Genomic DNA, 25,424 nt, shown 5'->3' with positions numbered 1-25,424 from the left:
CTGCACTTTTCCTGCTACATATATTTTCAATTGTAAATACTTTTTAATTACACAGTATAGTCCTGGGTGGAAAGAATGGGATCTGAGTGTATCTTTTGGTAAACACTCTATGATCTAATCCAACATGTTAGATAATAACAGAAGAGAGTTCCTCCCATGGGATGCTCCTGCTCCTAGAAACAAATTAAAGAATTGTGCAGTGGCATTTTATTTCCAGTTCTTGCTTTTCTTCTGATAAAATTCCTCTTACTGTTCTTTGTAGAATATCCTGCTTCACATTGCTTTGCCTGTGGCTACCAGATTTTTTAATTATCTTCAGTGTTGGACAGCTCTGGACTCGAATCAACATAATTGAAGGCTTCCTTGTTTGTGAAAGTTGAGCTCAAAGTTAGACTGTGTCGTGGATTCACAGGTGCAAGTTCGTTTAATACAATATTGTCACTTTTTACAAGAGTTGCTTTGTCCATGTGTTCTCTACTGTACCTGGCAACAACAGCATCAAGAAAATCCAGCTTTGGTGGCAAAATCCCACTCTCAAATAAGTATTTGGCTAAGTAGGATACTATAATGTTAGTAAAGAAGGAGGTAAGCATAGCAAGTGTTTTAAATGGGAATCGCTGGATATAGATATTATTTTCATCTGGATAGCAGCCAGGATAGTAGATCAAGGGCTGAAGGTAGAGGTATGGTTCTCCTCCAGTTATTCTGAGAACAAGGCCAAATAAGTATCCTGCAATGGCACCGTAGGTGTTGGTTCCTTTAACAAATAACACACACAGGAGCTGGGGGAATATGATGATATAAACAAGGTCAGAGCTGAGGTACCACAGGCCATACACTGATGAAGCTAGCAGTGCCATTGCTGTTGCTGATGCTCCAAACAGAAAAACAGTAATTCTCATAACCCACACGATTTCCCTGTCTGAAGCCTGCAAAAAAAGGGCAGAGTTAGGTGTTTTTTTCATGGCAATATATGTATGCCTACATTTATGCACATAGTCAATATAAAATACTGCATTGTAAAAGGAAATTTTGCATGACATTTAATAATATTTACAAACAAACAAATCTCTGTCTCTATCTCCATCTCAAGCACAGAGAAAAAAAACCCCAAGAGTCATGGTTGCCATTCCCAAAGTTGTTAATCTTTGAGCATAAGGAAAAATTTGATAACATGTCAAAGAAGAAAACAACGGCAGTGTTACAAATAACTTTTAGGTATAAGCACAATATGGCTCAACCAGAAAAAACTGTCAGCATCAGAATTTCTTCTTTGTCATTTCCTAAGAAAAACTCTGACTCACTAGCTGATTCTGTTGTCAAATGATTTCATAATAAATCAATAATTCAGAAAGATGCCTCATTTTGTAAAGATTCAAGTAAAAATTATTGTTGCAACCATAATTAGGAGCTGTTTGGATAAACTGCAGTGTCATGAAAACTCCTGAAAGCTGCCTCCCATGAGCTAGCTTTTTCACCTCTGCTGTCAGTCACAACCATAAATATTTTTATGACTTTCAGTTTATTCAATATACTGTTAGGAATGAAATGCTATACTTTTTCTAGTCATAGACAGGAATGTGAAAGAGGTGTTTCATTATGAAATTACAGTCTATGCATTACCTAGTTAAGGTTTCCTCTAAAATTTTCTCTAAAAGTAAAAATGAAAATGTAATCTCACATTTTGTCGGAAGGAAAGCTGGTAAATGTTCCGAGCAAACATAGAGCTTGCTGATAAAATTGATGAGTCAGCTGATGACATCACAGCAGCAGAAACAGCGCCGAGGCCAAAGAACGAGATATAGACTGGGCAAAGGTATTGGAGCACAATCGGTAAAATCATATCTGCTTCTTTATTAGACATAGGGTCAGGGACACCATACCCAGTCTCATTCCAGGCTGCAATATGGACACCGGTATGTTATTAGTAACATTAGTAGTCATCAGCTACAGCATCTCTTGACTTCATGTGTAGTGAGCTATTCATATTGCCACATTTTCATTCACATTCAATGACCAAACTGTTACTAGGGCCAGACTGATGGCGCTTCAGAGAGGCAGTGTCCCACTGGTTTCTGTTAGGCAGATTTAATTCTGCTCAGCATTTTTCCTTATCTCTAAGCTAAGTCTGACCACACCCTCTGATTATCCAGTAGTAAGTTTAATATTAAAACTTTGCATTGCTCATAAATGTAATTTTCCTCAATAAAACAAGTCTGAGATCCATATTTGTTTGTGATGTATTTAATTATTCTCTTGGATTAGAGACTCAGAGCTTAAAGCCATGCGTTAAACATTTTGAACAGAACATTTCTAACAGTTTAGCTACATGGTCACTGTGATGGGGATCACTCTCACTATGACAAAGACCTTGACAAGGATATTTTGATTAAGATAATAAATTCCTGATAAGTCACAGAATCATTTAGAAACATTTAGGTTGGAAAAGACCTTTAAGATCATTGAGTCCAACCGTTAATACTGCCAAGTCCACCACTAAACCATGTCCCTAAGCACCTCATCTACACATCTTTTAAATACCTCCAGGGATGGTGACTCAACCACTTCCCTGGGCAGCCTGGTCCAGGGCTTGACAACCCTTTCAGTGAAGAAATATTTCCCAATATCCAATCTAAACCTCCCCTGGTGCAACTTGAGGCCATTTCCTCTTGTCCTATCACTTGTTACCTGGGAGAAGAGACCGACAGCCACCTCACTACAACGTCTTTTCCGGTAGTTGTAGAGAGCACTAAGGTCTCCCCTTAGCCTCCTTTTCTGCAGGCTAAACAACCCCAGTTCCCTCAGCCACTCCTCATTATTACTGTTAGAACCAAACAAAAGTACTAGAATCTAACTCAAATATTAAATAGAAATATTACATCTGTAGATACCTAGAATGTGCATAATGAGTTAATCTCAACCACTGGGGTAGGAGTAATTTCCCCTGGGAGAAATATTCTATAATATTATTTTTCAGTGTAGTCTTCTGTTGAAGAAGTCATGAGCTGCTTAATGATGTCACCTGGCTAGATTATATCTAACAGAAGCTTTGTAGGGTTTTCACATGTCTATTGTACTATTCATTTTGCATTTATTGCACTATTAATTTTTAATCACTTACCTGTGGATGCTCCAATTGCACCAATGAGAACTGCAGGAAGAGCCATCACAAGACAGCCAAAAGCAGCTAGAAATGACAGAACTTGAGCATATGTGGCAGAAGATGAGGAAAGAACTCGCTGGAAATACGCTTGCCATGGGATTCCTCCTAATGTCTGCAAACACAATGGGCAGCATCCTGTCATTGGGGGCTAACTGGATTTTTGTGCTATTGCCATATAGAGAGCAAATAGAATCATCACTTGAATGCTGAATGCTGTGTCGCCGCTCTTTCATTTATTTATTGAATATCAGTCAGTCAGTAATAGCTGTAACTTTCATTCTCACAAGTATGTCAAACCTTTGTAAATCCACCTAAATCCCATTCTTTTAGATAAGTTATTCCTTTATACAATTAGCAACACTTTGCACTTGCATAGTTTCTGTAATCCCCAGGTATTGTAAGCTCTATAAATACTTGATAAAGTCTTAGGAAAGGTTATAAAATACTATTGTCATGTCTCATATTTGAAGAATTTGGCCTCCAGTACCCTCCCCCTGGCAAAATTAGATTAGACACTGATAGGATTTTATCTTCCCTTATGAATGCATGTGGCCATCTAACCAAGGCAACATGTTCTGTATACACTGAACACAAGAATCTGAAAAATTATTCTCCCCCTGTCTTAAACAAACATGATACTAACAGAAATTAAAGACAAAGCAGTAAAAGAAAGTTTTATTTTATGATAGCAACCCTTCTCTTGTTTAAGGTATATAACAGTGAAGATCTTGATTGTACTTAAAATTATGTCTGCAAAATATCACACAAAGTGGTATTATCAAAGTCTAAAAACCCAAGTGCTAACAATTCTGTCCTGAGAGCAGGATTTGAATAGTTTCCACTAAGTAATTAAGTGCCTATGACTAAACAGCATGGAAAGAAAATAAAGCAAACTGCTCACTAAACATGCACAGTCCAGTTCTGCTCACTAAATGAGGCAGGAGGCATTTGGACCAAATAGTGTGTATACAGGTGTTTCATACATGTTTCATGCACACACAGGGACCAAATGAATGTTTCACAGGCAACTCTGATTTTGACTTGCTATTTATGACTGTTTTCCTTTTTAGCCTTAATAATGTTCCTTTAACAAAGCTTTCCAAGCATGTGTAAACTTCTTAAGCTATAGTGAAACAAACAAGATGAAAAGAAAATGTGTCACAATATGGCAACTTCAGAGCTTTCCTTTGTTTATCAGCAAAGATGAAACCTTCAGGCTTACCAGACAGAATACAGCCTCCTGAGCTAATGTCATGCTTTAGGTCTCTGAGAATCCCTAAAAAATTTAATCTGGATAAACAATATTTTAATAGCCCAATTATCAGAAAGCTCTGAAGATTTTTGGTTAAGATTATTAAAAAAAAACAGTGAAAGGAATCCCAAAGTACAACATGATTATAAAAACAGCATAGAGTTGCTCAGGGACAACGAGAATGGAAAATGTTAGCATGTGTTGCTAGATCTTTTAATGGAAAGTACTTAATAACCACCAATCCCATGTGTAATACATAGGTATTAAATAACGAAAGCCCTCAGTTCATTCTGGCGTGCATGCACTTATGAATCCATCCATCCATCCATCCATCCATCCATCCATCCATCCATCCATCCATCTCTGTAAAGCTTTTTTTACACCTATACCTAAGGCATATTTAAACATTTGTATAACATATTTATTGCCTTCTGCAATATATAAATTCCTCTGCCAACAATGACATCAGTTAAATACTAGCTGCACACTTTTAATTAATTTTAGCATAAGTCGACTCTTTCATACTGATGATATTTAAATTGCATTCCTGGCAATGTTTACTTTGACAGCTGTTCTACAATATTCTACTGATATTTCACTGAAATCATTCAGATGTGCAGAAATATTGAGCAGAAGTCAGGAGGGTAAAAGTTTTCAGTTTTCTGGAAACTCTTAACTAGACTCTATTATTTTCAGCTGTCACAGTAACACAGTGTGAGTCCTTAAATACTTCATTCCTTCGTACAAGCCATCACTTACCAGTAAAAGGAAATTGTCCAGCCATGTGTAAATGTCAAGTGAGTTGATAGATCCAAGCCAAGGTTCTTGGTGCACCTGGTGCACGGCCGTGAACCCAATGTCTGTCACTGCAGGATGGGACATTGCAAAGGGTACGCTGATCCACTGTAACCAAAGAGAAACACTTTGTACAGGTCTAAAGAAGGCACTCTAAAGCTGTGATTTCATTTCATTTCATTTCATCTTGCATGCTACAGATCTAATGCCAAATTGCTGAGCTGACTTGCAGGAAAGTCAGGTTATGTGCAGGTGGAATATCTCCGAAGTCTAGAGAGCTTGGTTTGTAACACTTGTTAAGAGATAGCTTACCTCTGCCCCGGAGAGTGTGAGTATGAGAAGAGAATTAATCAGTGTAAATCACAAAATCAACAGGAAAGACACATTTATACATCTTCATTTTATTTTCCCTAAACTTCACATATATTCTTTACACACTTTCCTGGATCACACTGTAGACACACATCTACATATAAACTTGCATGCAGTAGCATCATAATTTGCCAGTATACAGGCATGAGACATTGCAAACACACTGAAGACTTGGGAATTTGTTTGTAATTCAACACAAAACTATATCGTGACAAGAGAACCCCCATCTCTCTTGCTCCAGAACACCCAGTATCCCAGCATTACAGCACTTTTCTGCCTTGAAGGGCTCTTGACTATTTTCAGTTTGTTTTTGATCTAGGCCAAAAAATCAGTTGAGAAACCGTTCCCAGAGACAGTTTCTGCCAGAAGGTTCGTTTCCCTCACCAACTCACTTTTTGTGCGTTTACTTGCCAACACATTTTGCAGTGGTGTAACTCACTAACTTTCTATGAGGAAAACCTCAGCAGCTCCTACTGAGATGAGAAACAGGCTTTGTGCTATATGGAATAGACCATCACAACCATGGCATCCTTAAGGATTCAATGATGTCCAAAACCACGCAGATTACCACAATCCCACTGATCACATTTAAGTGTATGGGGTAACAGGAGCAAGGAGGGGAGAAATCAAACATCTTCCTCTACTTTGTTGAACAATTATTGCAATAATCTGTGAAGATTATTTTGCAGAGCCGCTTGTTATTCAGGCTGTTTATCACGTACCATAGTATTCTGTTCTCAGTCACATCTTAAACTTTGTCAATTTAAGCACTTGGGCAGAAAGATTCCCTTCTCACTGTCTGCTTGGGCTTTTCTGGGAAAGATTACCAAAAGTTTCAACTGCCTCCAAGATAATTTGAGGGAAAAATAAACATATTGTCAAAATTAATGGATGTTAATACTCTTCTTGTGGAGAAATTCACTGGGATCAGGTATGTCAAACGGATTTTTTTTTTCTTGTTTGTGAACCTCAATTCTCAAACATGTCTAAGTGATCAACTTCTGAAGAGCTGTAGTTTGCCCCTACTCCACTGAGATTTTCAGTATGGTAAATTTCTAGAGGTCCATCTGCAGCCTGCATGCCACAGCCCCGGATTTAACAGGTAATGTATTGCAAATGCATTATGAGCTTTTATAATCCATTCCAGTTCCTGACAGTAACCTAGATCTTTGTGGTCTCAAGGCCTACCTCTACATTAGTAAATAAAACAAATCAAGACACATTTCTCTGGCCCTGCAGTTCACTGACATGTCATTGTTTACATTCATACATCTAGACTCCTTTCTCTGCCAAAAAGGACTGACCTAAACTGTTCTTGGGAATTATCTGGGAAAATACTAGTTGGTGTGGGCCAAAATAGTGCCAGGACTGTGTCAGCAATTAAGCACTACAGATGATCCTGTATTTTCACCTTGGCACTGTTTAACTTGCTTAATATAGACATATTATAGACTCTTTGTTGAGCTTTTTCTACTGGGAGTAGAAAATTCACTGGTTTGAATGGAAAACAAATAAAATGAAGGCTCATGTAAGTGAAGCGGAAACTGGGACTTTATGCTGGGACTTGAAGCTTAAGGGTAGAAGTAGCAAGTAGCTAGAAGGACCTGAACTTCATGGGGTTGGAAACCAGAAAAAAAAAAGGACTTCTACATGCTGGCAAAGAGTTTAGAATGGGAAATTAATAACACAACTGAGATGAAGAGTCAGTAAATAGTGGGGGTACAGTATAGGATCAGGGAAAGACTCAGTGGGCAAGATAAAGACAAAGAGCTGAGAACTGCAGATGTGGGTACTGGAGAGTGAGGAGGAAAGGACAGAGACTACATGGGATTGTAATGAGAAAACCAGGGAATTATGTGGAGTTGCTAGAGTAGAGGTTATGGAAGCCTAAAGACGAAGCTGTGGCTGAATTGAGGAGCCACAGTAGTGAACAGAAGTGATTAGAACAAGCATCTCCTCTTGGGTGAGGAACAGGAGGGGAACATACATTAGAGGAATGAGCAGTAAAGCTCAGTGCCAGTGGGAATGCGAACTGCTCCTGAGCCTGGAGGAAAAGCTGGGATACCTGAGCCTGTGACATCTTCTGTTATGACACCTACTGTGAAAGTGTCCCATCTCATCTAAAACCGCCTCACCTAGAGCGTGACCATTTAGAAGCTACCTGAGGCTTCCAGCCCCACTGATGACTCTCGAGGTTATGAATATGGTTCCTTCTACATGACATTATTGCTGTTTATTTTAAATGGAAAATTACATAAAGAGCCCAATCTGAATTAAAAAACCACTATTAGAGCTACAGATCCAACCATTTAGAACACTGCTATGCAACCTTCATTTGCTTTCCTCTCCCTGTCAGACACATGCTGCCTTTAATACAGGCTCACATGTTGTTATTCCCATGGGATCAGGGTCTTTAGCAGTGCATGAGTTGCTCTCATTGGAAAAGCATTTCTGTATTTTGATTTATCTACAATTTTGGGAATTTCTGTAATGCACACCATCTGTAAAAACTGAATTGTTCACAAATAGTGAACATGTATGTTAGGGAAGGAGACAGTATTTTCCCCTCTGTGCAGGTGAAGAACAAAGGTATGAGACAAGAAGATCTGGAATAACTTCTCATTTGAGGTGGCCAGCTGGAACTTGGATTTGTTTTTTCAGGGCATTTAGCACCATTCCCATGAAGTCAGTTACAACAGGGAATGCTTAGCACTTCTGCAAATAAGGTTATAGGCCTCACAGTAGGATGCCCCAGAGTGAGGACACACACAGGGTTGTTAGTGACCACCTGTGTGAGCTCTGGCTGAAGCAATTTCCCTAGAGCTGCACAAGAACTCCAGTGAAAGCAGAGAAACAACTCTGGGTCCCCAAGGTGCCATTCAGTTTCTTCACCTTGAGCCACACCATTTATTTCAGCTTGTTTTAGATCTCTGCACACCTGTGACCATCTATTACTGCCACTAGCAAACAAAGACAGCAGCTTCTTTCTTCGATTGCACCCCTGTGATCTGAATCCTGTTGCATTGATGTTTTTCAGAGTAGGGCTTAAAGAACAGCAGTAAATAAGAGAAAAGGCTACCCACTATCATATCTTTGATAGCTGATGAGGGGATATTCATACCATCATATTCAAACAGCAGGGTCATCTGGTGAGACTTCCTATACTATGGTCTCCAAGGATGGTGGAAGGAAATTGAGGGAAAAATCAAGAAGGTGATTTAAAGCAGGAAGTTAACTAAGCTGTGTGAATAAGTGACAGCTAGAGGAAAGAGAAGCAGGAGAGTATCAGCTCTGCAGGTCCAATGCCAGTGTTTCTGGACTGGTCTACTGACTGCTTCCTACGTCTGATGCCTCCTTCCAGCACCTGTGCCACAGTCCTATGAACAGATAGGGAAAGTCCTCCAGCCCTGTCCCGAGTTAGATATATACTCAGTAGGAAAGTTAAAAGAGTGTTTGCACTATCAGACTGGTTGGAAAAAAGCCAAAGAATTGGGCCTCCCAGTCAGTGTTACTGTCAAAGCACAGGCTGTACACTGGTGTAAATGCAGACTCTTTAAAGTCAGGGTTCTGTAAGTGGAGATATTGCTTCTCCATGCTTTCAGTGAAGACAGTGGTTCCAAAACCAACGCTGAGCAATAGGTCTCAGCAGTCATCATAATGCTCAGAGCAAAATCCTCAACAAAGAAGAGAAAAAAAGTCAAACTTACCAGTCCCAGGAAGATGCAGAAGAGCTGAACTACATCGGTATAGGCCACAGAATAAAGCCCACCCACAAGTGTGTACATAGTTGCAATCAGGGCAGAAATAATGACTGAAATGTTGACATTAAGGTCAATGATCACACTTATAGTGGCACCTAAGGGAAAAACAAAGCACTGTGTTTTAGTGTATGTCACAGTACATCTGACAAGACGGCTCACCTTTGTTAAGTTGCATATACAGGTGCTACTCTGACACTTAACCACAGCATGAAGATATTCCCCCCTCTATTTTCTGCACACCCCTTCTGCACCTTTGAAGGTAGTGGGAAAAGGAAGGATCCTGTTTGTCTAAGTCTAGCATCTCTCACTTCACAGATTCTTATGAAATGGAGGAGGGAAGTGTCCCAACAGCCATTCCTTACATTGCTCAAGCTGTGTAAGGACTACACTCTCCCTTTCTGCCTGGAGAAAAGCAGCCACACACAGACAGATGAAGCTTCCCTGGATGAGTTGCAGCCACATGGGAACAAGGGTATCATTGCAGTAAAGGCTGTGTTTAGGAGAGGTCTGCTGCAACATACCACACTTACGCTCTGAGCAAGCCCCTTTTGACCAAGGAAGGAATGGTAGAGGAGGCATCAGCTATAGGGACAATTGACCACTGACCCTTCTAAAGTGCCCTTGAATTGTTTACATGCGACAAAGGTGGGTTTCTTTGCAAACTGGAGAATCCATCTTTCATTGTGGACCTAGAAACCAAGAACTTTCCCAAGCACCATCAAGCAGATTTCATTTGTAGAAAACAAACCACAATGTTGAGCTGACCAGTCAGTCTCCACAAAATAGCTCATAGAATCAAAGAGTTGCTGACACTGAAAGGCATCTCTAGAGATTGTCTAGTCCAAGCCCCCATTCAAGCAGTGTCAGCTGGAGCAGGTTGCTCAGGATCATGTTCAGTTGGGTCTTGACTAGATGCAAGGATTGAGCCTCCACAACCTCTCTGGGCAACCTGTGCTAGTGTCTGACCTCTCCCACTGTAAAAAAAAAGCTTTTTCTTAAGTTCACCTGAAATTTCCTTTAGTTCTGTTTGTGCCCATTGCCTCTTGTTCTGTCACTGAGCAGCCCAGATATCAGCCTGGCTCTGTCTTCTTTATTCTGCTCACCCCACTGCCAAATCAAGTATTTATGCAGATGGATAAGATCCCCCTGAGCCTTCTCCAGGCTGAACAGTCCCAGCTGTCTCAGCCTCTCCCTATATGCCAGATAATCTTTGTGACTCTTCACTGGACTTTCTCCAGTATGTCCACGTCTCTTGCATTAGGGAACACTGGATCCAGCACTCCACATGTATCTCGCCAGTGCTGAGTAGAGGAGAAGGATCCCCTCCCTCAACCTGCTGACAATGGTCCTTCTAATGCAGTCCGGGATCCCATTGGTTTTCTTTGCCACAGGGACACATTGCTGGATCATGGTCAACTTCATTGCTTTCTAAGGCTCCCAGGTCCTTTTCTGCAAACCTGCTTTCCAGCTAGTCAGCCCCCAGCCTGTACCGGGACATCAGGCCAGGATTTAGTATTTCCTTTGTTGAACTTCATGAGCTTCCTGTTGGCCCATTTCTGCAGCTTGTTGAAGTCCGTCTGAATGGCAGTACAAACATCTGGTCTATCAGCAACTCCTCACAGTTTTTACTTTCTGCAAACTGGCTGAAGGTCCACTTGGTCCGGTCAGCCAGGTCATTAATGAAACTGTTACACAATAGAGGATTCAGTATTGACCTCTGGGGTGCACAACTGGTGACTGGCCACCCGGTGGCGTCCATGCTGCTGGACACAGCCCTGTGAGCCCAGAAGTTCAGCCAGTTTTCAATTTCCTCCTCAATGTCCATTTATCTAGCCTGTACTTCATCTGTTTGTCTATGAGACTGTTATTTGAAATGGTATAAAAAGCCCGTTTTGAAATCCACAGCATGCCCTGCTCTCCCTTCACGAACCAAACCAGTCAGCTTAACATGGAAGATGTCAGGTTGGTCAGGAATTATTTCCTTTCCATAAATCCATGCTGACTCCTCCCAGTCCCCTTTGTGACCTTCATTTCTTTGGAAGTAGTTTCCAGGAATATTTGCTCCATCATTTTCCAGGGGATTGAGGTCAGGCTGATCAGGCTTTAGTTTCTGGTATCATCCTTCTTGCCCTTCTTAAAGACGAGAATGACATTTTTTTTTTCTTCCAGTCTTCAGGAACATCCCTGATCACCACAGTCCAGAAAAATTACTGTGAATGTCCTTGCAATGCTATCAGTCAGCTCCCACAGCACTTGCAGGATGCACCATGAGGTCCCATGGAATCCTGTCTGTTCAGTCTATTTAAATGTTTCCTAACCCAATCCTCCTCCAACAAGCCTTCCTTGCTCTGGACTTTCCTAGCGTTCTCAGGGTCCTCGGGTTCCTGAAAGCTGGTCTTACCAACCAAGATGAAGCAGAGAAGGCTCTGAGTACCTCAGCCTTTTCCACATCCTTTGTCACTTTGCCCTGTCCCATTCAACAGTAGTCCACATTTTCCCTAGTTTATGCACTCATAGGAACCTTTCTTGCTGCCCTTCATGGCCAGATTCAAATCCAGGTGGACACTGGCTTTTCTAAACCTATCTCTGCATGCTTGAACAGTGTCTCTGTATTCCTTCCAGGTCCCCTGTCCCTGCTTCCACCTCTTGAATGCTTCTTTTTAATGTCTGAATCAGGAGCTCCTTTTCATCCATGCAGGTCTCCTGCCAGCTTTGTTTGTTTTCCAGGTGGAGGAGGTGATCCCTGAATATCAACCAGCTCTCCTGGACTCCTCTTCTCTCCAGGGCTGTCCCCTAGGGGATTCCTCCAAGCAGATCCCTTGAGAGGCTGAGCTCTACTCTTGAAGTCCATTGTTGTGGTCCTGATTTTTGTCTTGTTCCCTCCTCTCAGGACCCTGAACTCCACCATCTCATGAACGCTGCAGCCAAGTCTGCCTCCAACCTCTACACCCCTAACTAATTCTTCCTTGTTTGTAAGTAACAGGTTCAACAGAGCACCTCCATCAGCTCCCCGATCATTTGTGTCAGGAAGTTGTTGCCAGTGCGCTGAAGAAAGCTCCTGAATTGCTTGTGCCCTCCTGCACTGCCCTTCTGGCGAGGATGGTTATACATTTCCCTTAGATGTATTAGCTATTTCACATGATTGCAGTGTTCTAAACCCATGTTTTAAAAAGTCCTCTTCTCTAATTAGGATGATTTAAATGAAGCATGTTGCAATAACTTCTAGTCCTTGCAGGTATTGTAGATGGATACTCTTGACCACGTAGGTGGAAGAGTTCTGGCAGTAGAACACAACATGATGTGTGATATATAAGAGCTGCTGGAAGCTGCCAGGTGTTTTTTCGCTGTATAGTGAGACTTCAGTGTTCATGTGCTTGAGGTTTACAAGGACAGACCTCTTTCACAAGTTGGAAGCCCTGTCTTTCCCCTCTACAACCCTGCCAAGCAAGGAGTCACGAGGAAGATCAAGTAGTGAAGAGTACTGGGATTAAATATTCATCAGTGAGGATAGGTGTGCAAATTAGGAGGTATAATATAACTAAATTATTCACATAATAGTTAAAATCAAAACCTGCAATGACCTTTATAAATCACTGACAGTCTTTAGCTGTCAGCTGTTAATATAAACCTACTAGAAAGGTATTCATACAACTTGCTTTGAAATATCACAGATTACCTTGTTCTCAATCAAAAAGAAAGTATATTCCAAATACTTAGAGTGTTCTTCAAGTTATTCAACTCCTATCACCTCAGCATGTAATTTGTTCTTAGTCCTTTAAGGGTTTTGTGATGAAATTGTGGTAAACAAGCTCCCCATTGCTTTGCAGTTCATCAGAGCACAGTTGGAGAGTACCTTCAAAGTTTATTTTCTGTTTAAAATAGCTTGTGCTAGAAAGCATTACCACATGCATGTGCACTATGAGTATGATTAGCTGGTAAAAGTCAACTACTGGTGCTTCAACTCAAGGGCTTTCTCAGTTCTTGAAGGGATTGCTAAATTCAGGCCTGAAATATAATTAAAAACCCTGGAAACTGATTTTTTTCCAGGACTGGATGAGTAGTTGGGTATTTTCTATTGAGTCACAGTTCCACTAATTCTCTGAATCCTTTCTTGAATCCTAAGTATTTTCTTCATTTTGTCAAGTAGAAAGCCATTTAGAATTGAATAATACTTAAATTTATTGATCAGCATCTGTTTTACTTCTATTATTTGTGCTATGGAAAGTTCTGTATATGTAGGTCTCCTATATGCAAAGGATTATTTTGTTTAGATGCATTGGCAATAACGTTTCACATCTTTAAGGGACATTTTGATTGGCTTCTGTGATCTCAGTAGTGTAAAAGAGAAGCTGGGCCAGCCTTGACACAAAAGGGACGCTTGCAATCACTCATGTCACCATCACAATTAAAAGAAACTTGTTGCTAAATCTTTTAATGCTCTTTGAAAAGGGACAACTTAAAGGTACTTGAAAACTAATAGATACTGTGCATGTCTTTCCATTACCAAAATAATTAATGGGGTACCATTACCAGCTTTAAGTACTAGTTAGCATGGGTCTGAGAACTGTCACACTCTGAATAATTTTGCTAAGATAGCATTTGAAGCCAGAATTTTAATTGATTTCTGATTTTCTTAATCCCTTACACCTGTGATAAATTAATAATTATACTGCTTATTCCTTACCTAAGGCAGAGAAGATGGCAGCAGCCCAAAACATTTCTCCCATTAAAGCTGGAATAAACAGTAGTCCTCCCATCCTTTTCCCATAAAGCTGCTGAAAAGGGTCTAACATTGTCACATAGCCTTTGGATCGCATGGGTTTTGCAAAAAAAAGGCCACCTACAAAGAAAAGTAGCATAAGACACCAGCTGCAGTGAAATATGCATTGCCATTAAGGGGTAAAACACTGGTTGTCAGTTAAGGGTACAAAAATATCAGTATTATTGTTTGGGTTTTTTAAAATATATAAGTACACTTAAAATATCCTCTAAGAACTCTTACGTTTATATCTGTCTACAGAGTTACATAAATACATTGACACCATTAATATCTATGATCTGATAATGAAAAATAAGTTTGTCTTGTTTTATCTGGTTCAGTTTACTTAATCTGCCATTATGGATGCTATCAGAGTTTTGTCTAATTTTGGATTAGCCTAAGGGAATTTTCCTGTTTAGAATCCATCATGAATTTTCACATGGTCCTACTCTAAAAATAAAATTCTCTAGGATTCCTGGATCAGAAATATGAGTTCACACATGGTTTAGTATACATACAACAAATCTGATTCTTTCAGGACAATTCAGATTTGTTATGTATGCTTAAATCAACCTTAATACACCAGGGTAGGTCAGATGCCTTCTGGGCTCTTCAGGTGTTAGAGGCTCCCTGAGCATTTGTCCTAATGTATTTCACTTATGAATGTTCAGGAATTTTGATGTATCACAGTTCTGCTCTGCCTGGCTGGCATATGGGCTGGATATGTACATAAATGTGCAGAGGCCTCACCTTTCTAATGTACAGTCCTCAAATTCTTTCTGGTTGGGGAAAAAAAAGAACATATCTCAGGAAAGCTGAAAGAGCCCTTATATGGAAACCTGTGTAGTTGAGATCTGCACATGACTATAACTAAGTAAACTTCTACCACAGTAAAACTGCTGAAATGCAATATATACAGTACAATAAAAAAACATGGAAAATGAGTCAGTTCCCAATAAAATATACTGTGCAGTATTTGGTGACACTTATTAGGTTCTTCATCACAAGATATGTAATGTATTAATTGTATTGTACTGTACAGAAGATATCCCACATATCTATGTATTGCCTTATATGACTCATATTTCTTCATTTCATTAAGTTCCCTGAAGGGAAGGTACTGGCTTAACAATCACAATTTATTTATACTGCTTATGTTAATGCTGTCTTTAGGCAGGTTGTTTGGATGCAGAAACTACAGCATTTTTAAACTATTCTTGGACTGGTCATGGATCCTGTTCCTATTCTACTTGCTATGTCATCATTACAAAAGACAACTAAAAGAAGAAAAAAAGCATCAGTGGTATTGTAATCTATTAGTACGTTCATGCATCTGTCAAAGGAGATCGGAGATATTCTAACCGTTAAAACTAAATTGCTTGAAAAATTAGGAAAAGTGGTTTGCAGCACAACATTGAACTAACAAAGAGATTACATCAGTCTTAAATCCTTCCAGTCTGAAGCAGTTATATGTCCTCTAGCCTTTTACTTATAATTTTGGTTATTTTTTTTTTAAAGAAGGATAAACAAGTCCTCCCCCCAAATGTCCATGTACAGATCATGCTGCAAAAATGCTTTCCTCTCTGTGCTCTGCAGAGAGATATATGGTCACATGATGCAGACTTCTTTTTCCTGCAGTGGCCATTATAATTTCCAGGAAAAAAGTCTGGATATCTTTAAAAACAGCTGGAAATGAGGGGAGAGGCTAACTCAACCCATTCTGGGTTATTATTAATTTGTGTCAATTCTACAGAGGCTAAGAGTCAGGAACGTGCTTGTGGCTACGATCCTAATGACCGCTTAATGACATCAATGAATGATGACCTTCATGACCTCATAATGACATCAACTGATCTTCAGGCAGACATCTACTGTTATTATTTTCCTTACAGGAAATAGAGCTGCTCTCAGGGACAGGAACTACTACTGGAACTGGAGCTGGCCTGCACGTGCCAGAGAGGAACATCTACAATGGGGAAGGTTTCCACCTGGGAAGAGAGGAGAACCAGGACATGCCACAGGAAAGCATTTTTTGAGTGGAAAAAAGAGTCAGGAGGGCAACCGAGCTGCGCAGGAAGAAATAAAAGTGGCAAGAAAAGCTGGATAAGCAACCAAAGGAAACAAAGGGACAGACTAGGTGGGAGGACCATGAGAAAAGACTCAAAATAGACCGAGAGGTCAAGTATTATTAAAAAGGCCAAGCAGTCTCGTTAATGAAGGATGAAGAACACAGGATCTTTTTTGTAAAAACATTCTTTTTAAACAGTTTCATCAGCAGTTGCCTTAGAGACATGATCTGTTCACAAACTGAGAGATGTAGCTGACAACTTTGTGGCATATTCATCATGGCTCACAAGGCCATACTTTTGTTGCAAGCTGTTCCATGTGCTTGAGACATGGTTAGAAATTTTTTATTGCTATTAAGAAAAGTAAGGAAGTTCTGAGACTACATTTCAGGAATTAGAGGCCACAGCATTAAAAATTATAATACTGCCTGTATTTTTCAGTCTGACCTGCATATAGTAGGATTGTGTATTTGAATATTGACATGTGATTTGGAGTTTTGTACCACACTTAAGAAGATGCTTGGTCCAGTTTTAAGGAAATAGACCAGTTCTATGACAGACTTCCTACACAAAATTAAACAAGTTACTTAGATGCTTGCTGAAGATCTGTAAGGTATGAGCACTTCTGCTTATACCTGAAAGGATATTTGCCATTCTTGAATTTCAAAATTTATAGGTATCCTGATACTACCATATTCCAGATCATATAAGCACTTAAAGAAAACCAGAATGTATAAAACAGTATACATAATTAAAAAAAATTTAAAATTTAAAAAAATCCCACAACAAAACCTTTCTTATTGTGACCTCCATAGATCACTATGGTTGTAATAATTAAATGGGTCTTGCCAGGGCATTCAGGAGACTTAAGATATCAAACTATTTATAGTAATTTTCTGTTTTTCTTTTTAATAGCCAAACCTATTAGCAGAAGGGATCCAGTTTACCTCAGTATCCTTTTATCAGATCCTAGTTGTTTCATTTCAAATGAAGGACTTGTCATCAGAACTGTTTAAAATGAGAGACTATTAGCTTTAGTTCTTTGCTTACCTAAAACCAGACTAAGGGAATATCCGATAGGTGCCTGAGCCCAGGCTAGACCGTAGCCTGGGACATACACAGCTTCTGCTGTCCCATTGATGTAACCTCCTCCAACCCATGTGGCTGAAAAAGAAGTGGAAAAGTCTTTAATGAGCACAAAGAAAGAAAATATTCCACCTCGTAGAATGAAATTGTCATGGCTTATAATATTGCTATTTTTTATTATATGTACTGTACAAGTGTCAGACATGGCATCCTTCTATAAAAGATAGTCCTAATTCAAAAAATTTACAACCTAAGCATATGAAAAAAGAAGTCAGATGGACTGAGACAATCATCAACGTGCCTAAGTGGCTGTGTAGTCAGTGAAGATATGAGGGCTGAGTCCCTCACTACTTGTTTACAATGAATGAAGCACATCATTACCATTTTCTTTGTGTTAGTCCAAATGAAGGAGAGATGTAAGGGGATCTGAAGAAGAACAATAAACATACAGTGACAAACTCATCCCAGCTGGGAAAACTCAACACACTTAAATTAGAGAAGAGTTTAATGAATGGATCATTTACTAGGGCCTTCATGAAAAAAATTGCCCTTAAAACCTTGATAAATTTTAAATTTTGGCTACACAAAGCACATTTGGCAAACTGACTTTCCTAAATGCTATATTTCCATATAGGGCTGTGATGGTTTTGTGTTGCTATCTAAGTTCTAAACTTTGACTTGTTTATTTTTGTGCTTCCTGAAGACTTACTCCAGAAGTAAACTGCACTATCTGTAATATTTTTGATTTTATCTCTCTAAAAAAACAGTAGTATTTTTATTATACAAACCTCAGACCCTAAATGAATTGATTCTCTGCCTTGAAGGGAAGTTTTTACACTTGAGAATTTAGGATGTATGAAAGAATATCTCCAACACAGAAATGTATTGTGATTACATCTGCAAAAATAATTAATACTAAATAATGTAATAAAGTTTATCTCTTCCTGTTTTCAGATTCCATGCAAAAAGTTCTTGATTTTCTCTAATGTACAATGAGTACATTTTATGATTCTGGGTCTGTAGTTTGAACAAGGGCAGGCAGATCATTACAAGTACTAGATTTTTTTAACACTGTTTTGATTTGCCTCAGAAGCCTTTGCCTTCTCATATAAGAGTAGTTCAGGCTTTCTGTGTAAAAATTCACAATTGTAAGATATTTATTTTCCTTAAGCATTCTTCAGAATTTTCCCCGCATCCACCATCATACAATCAAACTTGATTTTGTGTTTAAGACAAACAATTGGAGATAAGCACAAATGAAGAAAATTTAATTAAAATTTAATTAAAATTTCCTAAAGAAATTTCATGAAAATCTAATTGATTACTTTTTTCTGCTTGACTGTGATATCTCTCAAATACTACCAGAGGGTACTTTTTTTAACTCAATGATAGAAGATGTCCAGCAACTGGAGCATTACAATTGTGCCCCTTTCATATTTTGAAGCATAGGAATGGAGTATTGTGTCGTTGGAAATAGTATAATGGGTTTGTATAAGGGATGTGCATGCAGAGAAAGTCTGCAACAAAAAAAGTGACCCAAGGAACCCTGTTATTGATAGATTTCTCGGTATTGAGATCTATTATGCACTACAGAGACAAGACAAGAGGTGAGTGATGTCTGTGTGGGACCACAGGGAGAAGATGGGTGAACACTGATCCTTGAATGGAAGAGCAGGAATACAAAATCTACATAAAAAGTTGTCAGACATTTGGGATTTTGTGCCTCTTGACAGTGTGAATTAAGCTAGGTGGGAATATGATACTTTGATTACCAGAGTCCTAGAATCATAGAATCATAGGATCATAGAACGGTTTGGGTTGGAAGGGACCTTAAAGATCATCTAGTTCCAACCCCCCTGCCATGGGCAGGGACACCTTCCACTAGACCAGGTTGCTCAAAGCCTTGTCCAACCTGGCCTTGAACACTTCCAGGGAGGGGGCAGCCACAACTTCTCTGAGCAACATGTTGCAATGTCTCACCACCCTCACAGTAAAGAGTTTCTTCCTTATATCTAATCTAGATCTACCCTCTTTCAGTTTAAAACCATTACTCCTCATCCTATCACTACATTCCCTGATGCAGAGTCCCTCCCCATCTTTCCTGTAGGCCCCCTTTAATTACTGGAAGGCCGCTATAAAGTCTCCCAGGAGCCTTCTCTTCTCCAGGTTGAACAACTCCAACTGTCTCAGCCTGTCCTCATAAGGGAGGTGCTCCGGCCCCCTGATCATCTTTGTGGCCCTTCTCTGGACCCACTCAAGCAGGTCCATGCACTTCTTATACTGGGGGCCCCAAAGCTGCATGCAGTACTCCAGGTGGGGTCTCATGAGAGCGGAGTAGAGGGGGAGAATCACCTCCCTCAACGTGTTGGTCACACTTCTCTTGATGCAGTCCAGCATATGGTGGGCTTTCTGGGTTGTGAGCACACGTAGCTGGCTCATATTCAGTTTTTCATTCACCAATACCCCTTCTCTGCAGGACTGCTCTCAATTCACTTATTGCCTGTCCTATATCCATGTTTGCGATTGCCCTGACCCAGGTGCAGGTCTTTGCCCTTGGCCTTGTTGAACTTCATGAGGTTTGCACAGGCCCAATTCTCCAGCCTGTCAAGGGCCCCCTGGATGGCATCCCTTCCTTCCAGCATGTTGACTGCATCACACAGCTTGGTGTCATCCACAAACTTGCTGAGGGTGCACTCAATCCCACTATCCATGTCCCTGACAAAAATGCTAAATAATACTAGTCCCAATATGGACCCCTCAGGGACACCACTCGTTACTGATCTCCACTTGGACATTGAGCCATTGACTGTTGAGTCCATGACTACCTGGAATGCATGTTGTCTATTGTGTCTCAAGCAGCACAGACTTATGGAATAAGTTGTAAACACCTGCATACAATAAAAAAGTAAATATTTAGAAAGGGAATTGTATTTGTTTCCTTCTCTGGATAAAGCATGAGCATGAATTCTACATGAACTATACCCACTTCCAGATGGGGAACAATATCCCATAGTCAAGTCCAGCACTGCTGCAGCTGTGGTGCAAGAATGCTTCGTCTAGCATTGATTTGCCTGGGGTTGCTACTAAGGTGGTGGGTGTTCTCCAAGGGACACTTTGATGCTGTGCCTAACTCCCTTACTTTTTTCTGGAGGGGCCCAGGTCACCTCACTTCCGCGTGACACTGCAGGGACCACTGCCCTCCCCTAGCTGAAGGGGAACAATGCCCTATGGACCAGTATTGCTGGGTAAGGTGGCATGGAGGATTTAGCACTTTTTTTGAATTTAAGTTCTTGATTTCTGTATTGGGGGTTGAAAAACAGCTGCTGATTAATTTTTGTGTGCACATGACTGTACTGGAACATCTGCCAAGGACCCCAGATCTCTAGGAAGGTGCTATATGGCTATTTCTGAGGGGGTGAATGGGTAGTCAGCATGTACATTGACATCAATAAAACCAATAGAAAAGAAATAATGGCATATAATAGCATGGGATTTCAACCTTATATATTAGTTTTCTGATCCTCAGTTTGCTAAGCCACAATTTAAAGTTAGTTTAATACCTTTTTTGGCAAAATTCTTTTTTTTCCTAAATCAGACAAAAGTAATATAAAATCTAATAATCTATTGAAACACTCATGTGGTAATCTATTTTAATCTTCTCTTTGCCTGCTGTCTGAAGGACCAAAAAATGCAGCAAATACCAACATCCATTTAAAACATGCACCCTAAAAAATGATCAGACAAATAACTGAGGATATGGAGAGCAATTCTGCTCCTAGTTCATATGAGGAACACAGAAATTAGTCTCGATTCTTTTCTATATAGATAGATATTAGAAAATCAGGTTTTTTAGCACTTCTTTGTGAATGATCCCTTGTCTAACCACTCGAATTATTGAATCAACTCATCGAGTTCTGTAAAATGAAAATCCTGACCTAAGGATTACAAAAAGATAGAATTTTGTATTATTTCTTTTTTTCTTGTGGAATAACATGTAGCTCCATCCAACTAAAATGAAAAAATGACATTTTTGTATATGTGACGTTTTTGTATACGTGAGCTTTTTGGTCACGTTTGTAAGCATTCGATTATGTAATTTCAAATATTTCCTTTGGGGTTTAAATTCAATCACCAAAACCAGAATAGACTCAAGTTTGGTGCAGATACCACTTCTTAAGAATTTCAATCACAAATTAAGGAACACTAATATTTAATGCAACATTTTAACTATATAAAAATGATACACAAATTAAAGATGTATCTACCATGGTGCTATATTAGCTCATTTTAATACGAGCTGCTGTGATCCATCCCCAGTTCAAGCTTCTCACTCTTTCTATTTTGATAATTGCAGACACATTCAGGATTCAACAGGCTTTGTGTTTAGGCGTTTCAGTAGCTAGTTGATACAGCTGCTTCTTCAGGATCATAGTATACACCCAAATATGTCCACAGCCATTATTCAAAGGGACTGCACTTGTTTTAAAGCTTTTCAATGCCATTTAGAAAATCAACTATAATTACTCAAGAATCTTGAGTCTATCCCTATGAAGTCACAATGCTTATGCTCTGAATTTTATTTTAAATTTATTGCTGAGTTCTGTCATCCTCCCCACCAAGTAGTCCTAGAAATTGCTGCCATTTTGGAGCCAATACCCATAGAACATGGTAGTGTTTGTCTTGGATAAGAAAGACAGAATTAGGCCTTATCTCATAACCCAAAGTACTTCATGTCCATACTAATAATATCCTTTCTGGAGATCTTTAAAAATTTCTTGGTTTACTTTATGGGGTAGACTTTGTTTTTTAATTCATATTTAGACAATTAAAGCTGCAAAATATAAAGACTATGTTGGAATAGCCATATATCTCTGGAGGCATGGTTATGAGGTGCAAAATCTACATCTATCATTTTTAAAGCAGCAACTATACCCTTGAATAATGTGACAATTTATTAAAAATTATTGCAGATTTTGATCAGCTTACATTCGGAGTTATTTTGTTATGGCTTTGCAAACTTAGTATGCCAATCACCCTCACCGAGACAAAACTTGGACTAACCCCTGCTTCAGTAGACGTGCCCACACCGAACTGTGTGTGCCAGGCGTGGTTCCCTAAAACTGAAAGTGTGATTTACTTGCCATCTCAAGCTTTAATTGCCATATTTATGGAAGGCAGAGGTGAGAAGGTATGTGAATCCTGACAGTGTAAAATCTATGAATGTTTTAGCTGCACAAAGGCTTTAGGATCAGTTTGATATTCTACCACAGAGATGATATATTACGCCATCTCTAGAGCTTGCATGAAATGGGATGAGCATGTGTGGGTGTGAATTGTGGTGGTTATAGAAATTGTCTGAAATATAGAAGCCCCAGTTCAAGTCTCATCTCTACTTCAGCTGTTATGAAAAATATTCCTGTAAACTAGGATTAAGGAGATCAGAATTTGTGTCTTCTTCCACAGGCAAAGCTGTTAGTTGTAACCACTCGTGCAGGGATTGTCTTGTTTTGTCTCCACTCCCCCGATCTAATGATTACAGTTTTGTGGCAGGCAATATCTCTGCAAAATATTCTGGTTTCAGTGCTCTTGAAAACATTTCATTCAGCAGAAAGCAGTCAAGCCAGCTCTTGCCTATGAGCAGAGTCTCATCATATCTGATGCCTCAGTAGTCAATGGATACGTGATACAGTAAATTATAGCAAAGTGTGAAAAGTAGAACATCTGCTTGTATTCAAACTTTATTGACTTTTACAAACATTCGTTACTCAATATCCAAATATTCAGTCTTTGAATGAGCAAAATGCGCCTGCAAGGGGATGGGAATTTCTCTTCATTAAAGAACACAGAATTTTGGCCCAAATTTCTATGTGTCTCTTCCTTAATAGATGATTGTGAAACCAGAACAGGGCAAAATAACAAAACATAAATATAACTTGATAAATCTAACTTGGCAATTGAAAGGGCTTTGCCTGACTAGGACTTAGAATAAGTAAAAAAACCCAAATGAAGCATGCTTAAAGGTTAAATTGCTTAATTAAAAATGGTAGGCCAATTCACTCTTCTTATATTGCATTTTTGTTCTGATACCATATGTTAGCTTGAGATTTTAGCCCATATTGTAAATATCTTGTTTACCCAGTTAAGACACCTGGTTTGAATGGCTCTGGGAGTCAGACAGCACTGCTTACAAAATTAATGAAGGACTCTTCCTTCATGCAGGCTTTTCCTACTGGTACTACTATTGACAGTAATTTTGTCAAACTGCTGCAAAAGAAGCTAAAAGAATTCACAAAGTAAGTTTGCTGAATTCAGTGGAATTACAAGTTTGAATTTATGCCAATTTTCTTTTAGAAACTTAATTGATGCCTCACACTTCTTCCCCCCCCCCGCCCCCCCCCCCCCCCCCCATCCTTTTCCACATAAACTTTGTTTTAGTCTGGTTAAACAAAAGTAACTCACCAATTTGGATGGCTTTAACAATAATAACAGTTATTTTAAAACTGGATTTCTTATTAATCTATATAAATTCCATGCTTCTGTCCCAATCTACAGATGAATATGAAAGAAATGAATAAGAAATATAATGTATTCTTCCTGTGTGAGTCTAAATTATTTGTTCTTTTATATAGAGGTTACATCTGGCTGTTCACTAAACAATGTTAGCAGCAATTGGAAAAAAAGTATATATATTTTCTCCATTTGTATTATTCAACATGCAGATTGCACTTCTTCATTCAGATCAAAAACTGACAGGTTATACGCTGGTTAGGAAAAAAAATAAAAGGTGTTTTTTTACATACCGGTCATTGTAAATCCACCAACTAGCAAGCCAATGTCTCTTCCACCGACTATAATAGCTTCGCTGCGATCTCCTTCGCTGCCAGTGTTCTTGGTTTTCCAAGCAGCCCATATCCCAACTGCCAGGATAGCCAGGTAAAACACAACTATGGCCACCAGCCCCTCCACATGGAAAGCCATTGCTGAAGTTCTGACTGTTTCTTTGATTGCTATTTCATTAAGACCTCTGGAGAGAATGCAATAATACGTCTGCTTTTAACAAACCTGGTAAGATGCTTTTGAGAATCAGTGTACAAAGAAAACTCAGGTGGTTATTAAAGAGACTATTTAGGAAATGAGTATTTCAGATGTAATTGAAATTAAAATGTCCATGGAGCAACAACCAACAACTGTAACCTGCAATTACAATGGGAAATGAATGATGTGGCTGAAAGCTACTCAATTCATAGAAATCAGTTACTGAGCACAGATTTATTTCAGTGTCACCAAGTCCCCAGTGCTGTGGAACTCTTTGATCAAGAAGTACTTTGGTACATGGAACAGGGTAGAAGCTCTTGGCCATATGGGCTATTAAAGTCTCTATTTAGTTAGAATACAACCCACAAAACTGTTTTAAGTTATATGAGAACTACGGATAAGTAACAGCTACAACAGCAAAACACATATTTCGAGCCTTTGTGTCGGAATGCCGTCTCTTCCTCTTTCTATCACCTCCCGTATTTCAAATCTGCTCTTTTTCGCAACATTTAATTGTCCAGCACTGAAAGTACTGATCTATTCCCGCTCGCAATTTGAGAAGTAAAGGGAAAGCTTCAAAAGCTGTCGAAGGGCAGAAATTTTGAGGCAGAGGAACTACCGCGAGGGAAAAGCTCCCGGGCGAGAGGCGCAGCGGCTGCCCCGCACCCAGCCTTTCCCGCAGCCCCCCCGGCCCTCGCCCCGCCGCGCCGCCAGCGCCCGTCCGCGCTCCCGACGGCGCCGCGGGAGCCCTGCGCGGAGCCCCCCCGCGGGAGAGCCCCCCGGCGGAGCCAGCCCTTACCTGCCGGGGAGGCTCCGCACGCCGCGCTCCGCGGAGGCTCCGCGCCGCCCTGCGCGGCCGCGCACACCCCGCGCCCACGGACGGGCTCCCCCTCCCACCGCCCGCACCCCGCCGTGCCCGCCGCTCCGCGCCCCACCTGCGCTCCGCCGCCGCGCTGCCCCGCAGCCCGCGGGGCGCGGCCGCCCATCCCGCGGGGCGGTGGCCGGGCTGAGCCGCGGGGGCTTTGCCCCCGTCAGGGGTTGTCCCGCCTCGGGGTGCGGGGGGGGCTGTGGGGCGGGCGAAGGCGCAAAGGCAGGATCGTCTCTCCCCCCGCGGTGGCGGCGGTGCGCCGAGTGC

At 40.2% G+C, this 25,424-nt stretch overlaps 1 protein-coding gene across 1 annotated transcript; it reads right to left on the bottom strand.

Moving 5' to 3' along the window:
- Nucleotides 1–305: 305 nt before the first annotated feature.
- Nucleotides 306–25,424, bottom strand: SLC5A7 (solute carrier family 5 member 7). The gene is made up of 9 exons (XM_074816918.1): nt 25,225–25,424; nt 24,055–24,278; nt 17,219–17,332; nt 14,028–14,183; nt 9,290–9,438; nt 5,175–5,318; nt 3,122–3,275; nt 1,682–1,899; nt 306–929 (listed from the first exon to the last, which is right to left on the bottom strand). Exons 2-9 carry the CDS (start codon nt 24,230–24,232, stop codon nt 306–308), a joined length of 1,737 nt encoding a protein of 578 aa, XP_074673019.1. The 5' UTR covers nt 24,233–24,278; nt 25,225–25,424.

The sequence above is a fragment of the Strix aluco genome, chromosome 2 (genome assembly GCF_031877795.1).
Source record: "Strix aluco isolate bStrAlu1 chromosome 2, bStrAlu1.hap1, whole genome shotgun sequence".
In the NCBI taxonomy this organism is placed as follows: Eukaryota; Metazoa; Chordata; class Aves; order Strigiformes; family Strigidae; genus Strix; species Strix aluco.
The sequence above is the reverse complement of the archived record's forward strand: the minus strand, read 5'-3'. Positions and strand labels throughout refer to the sequence as shown.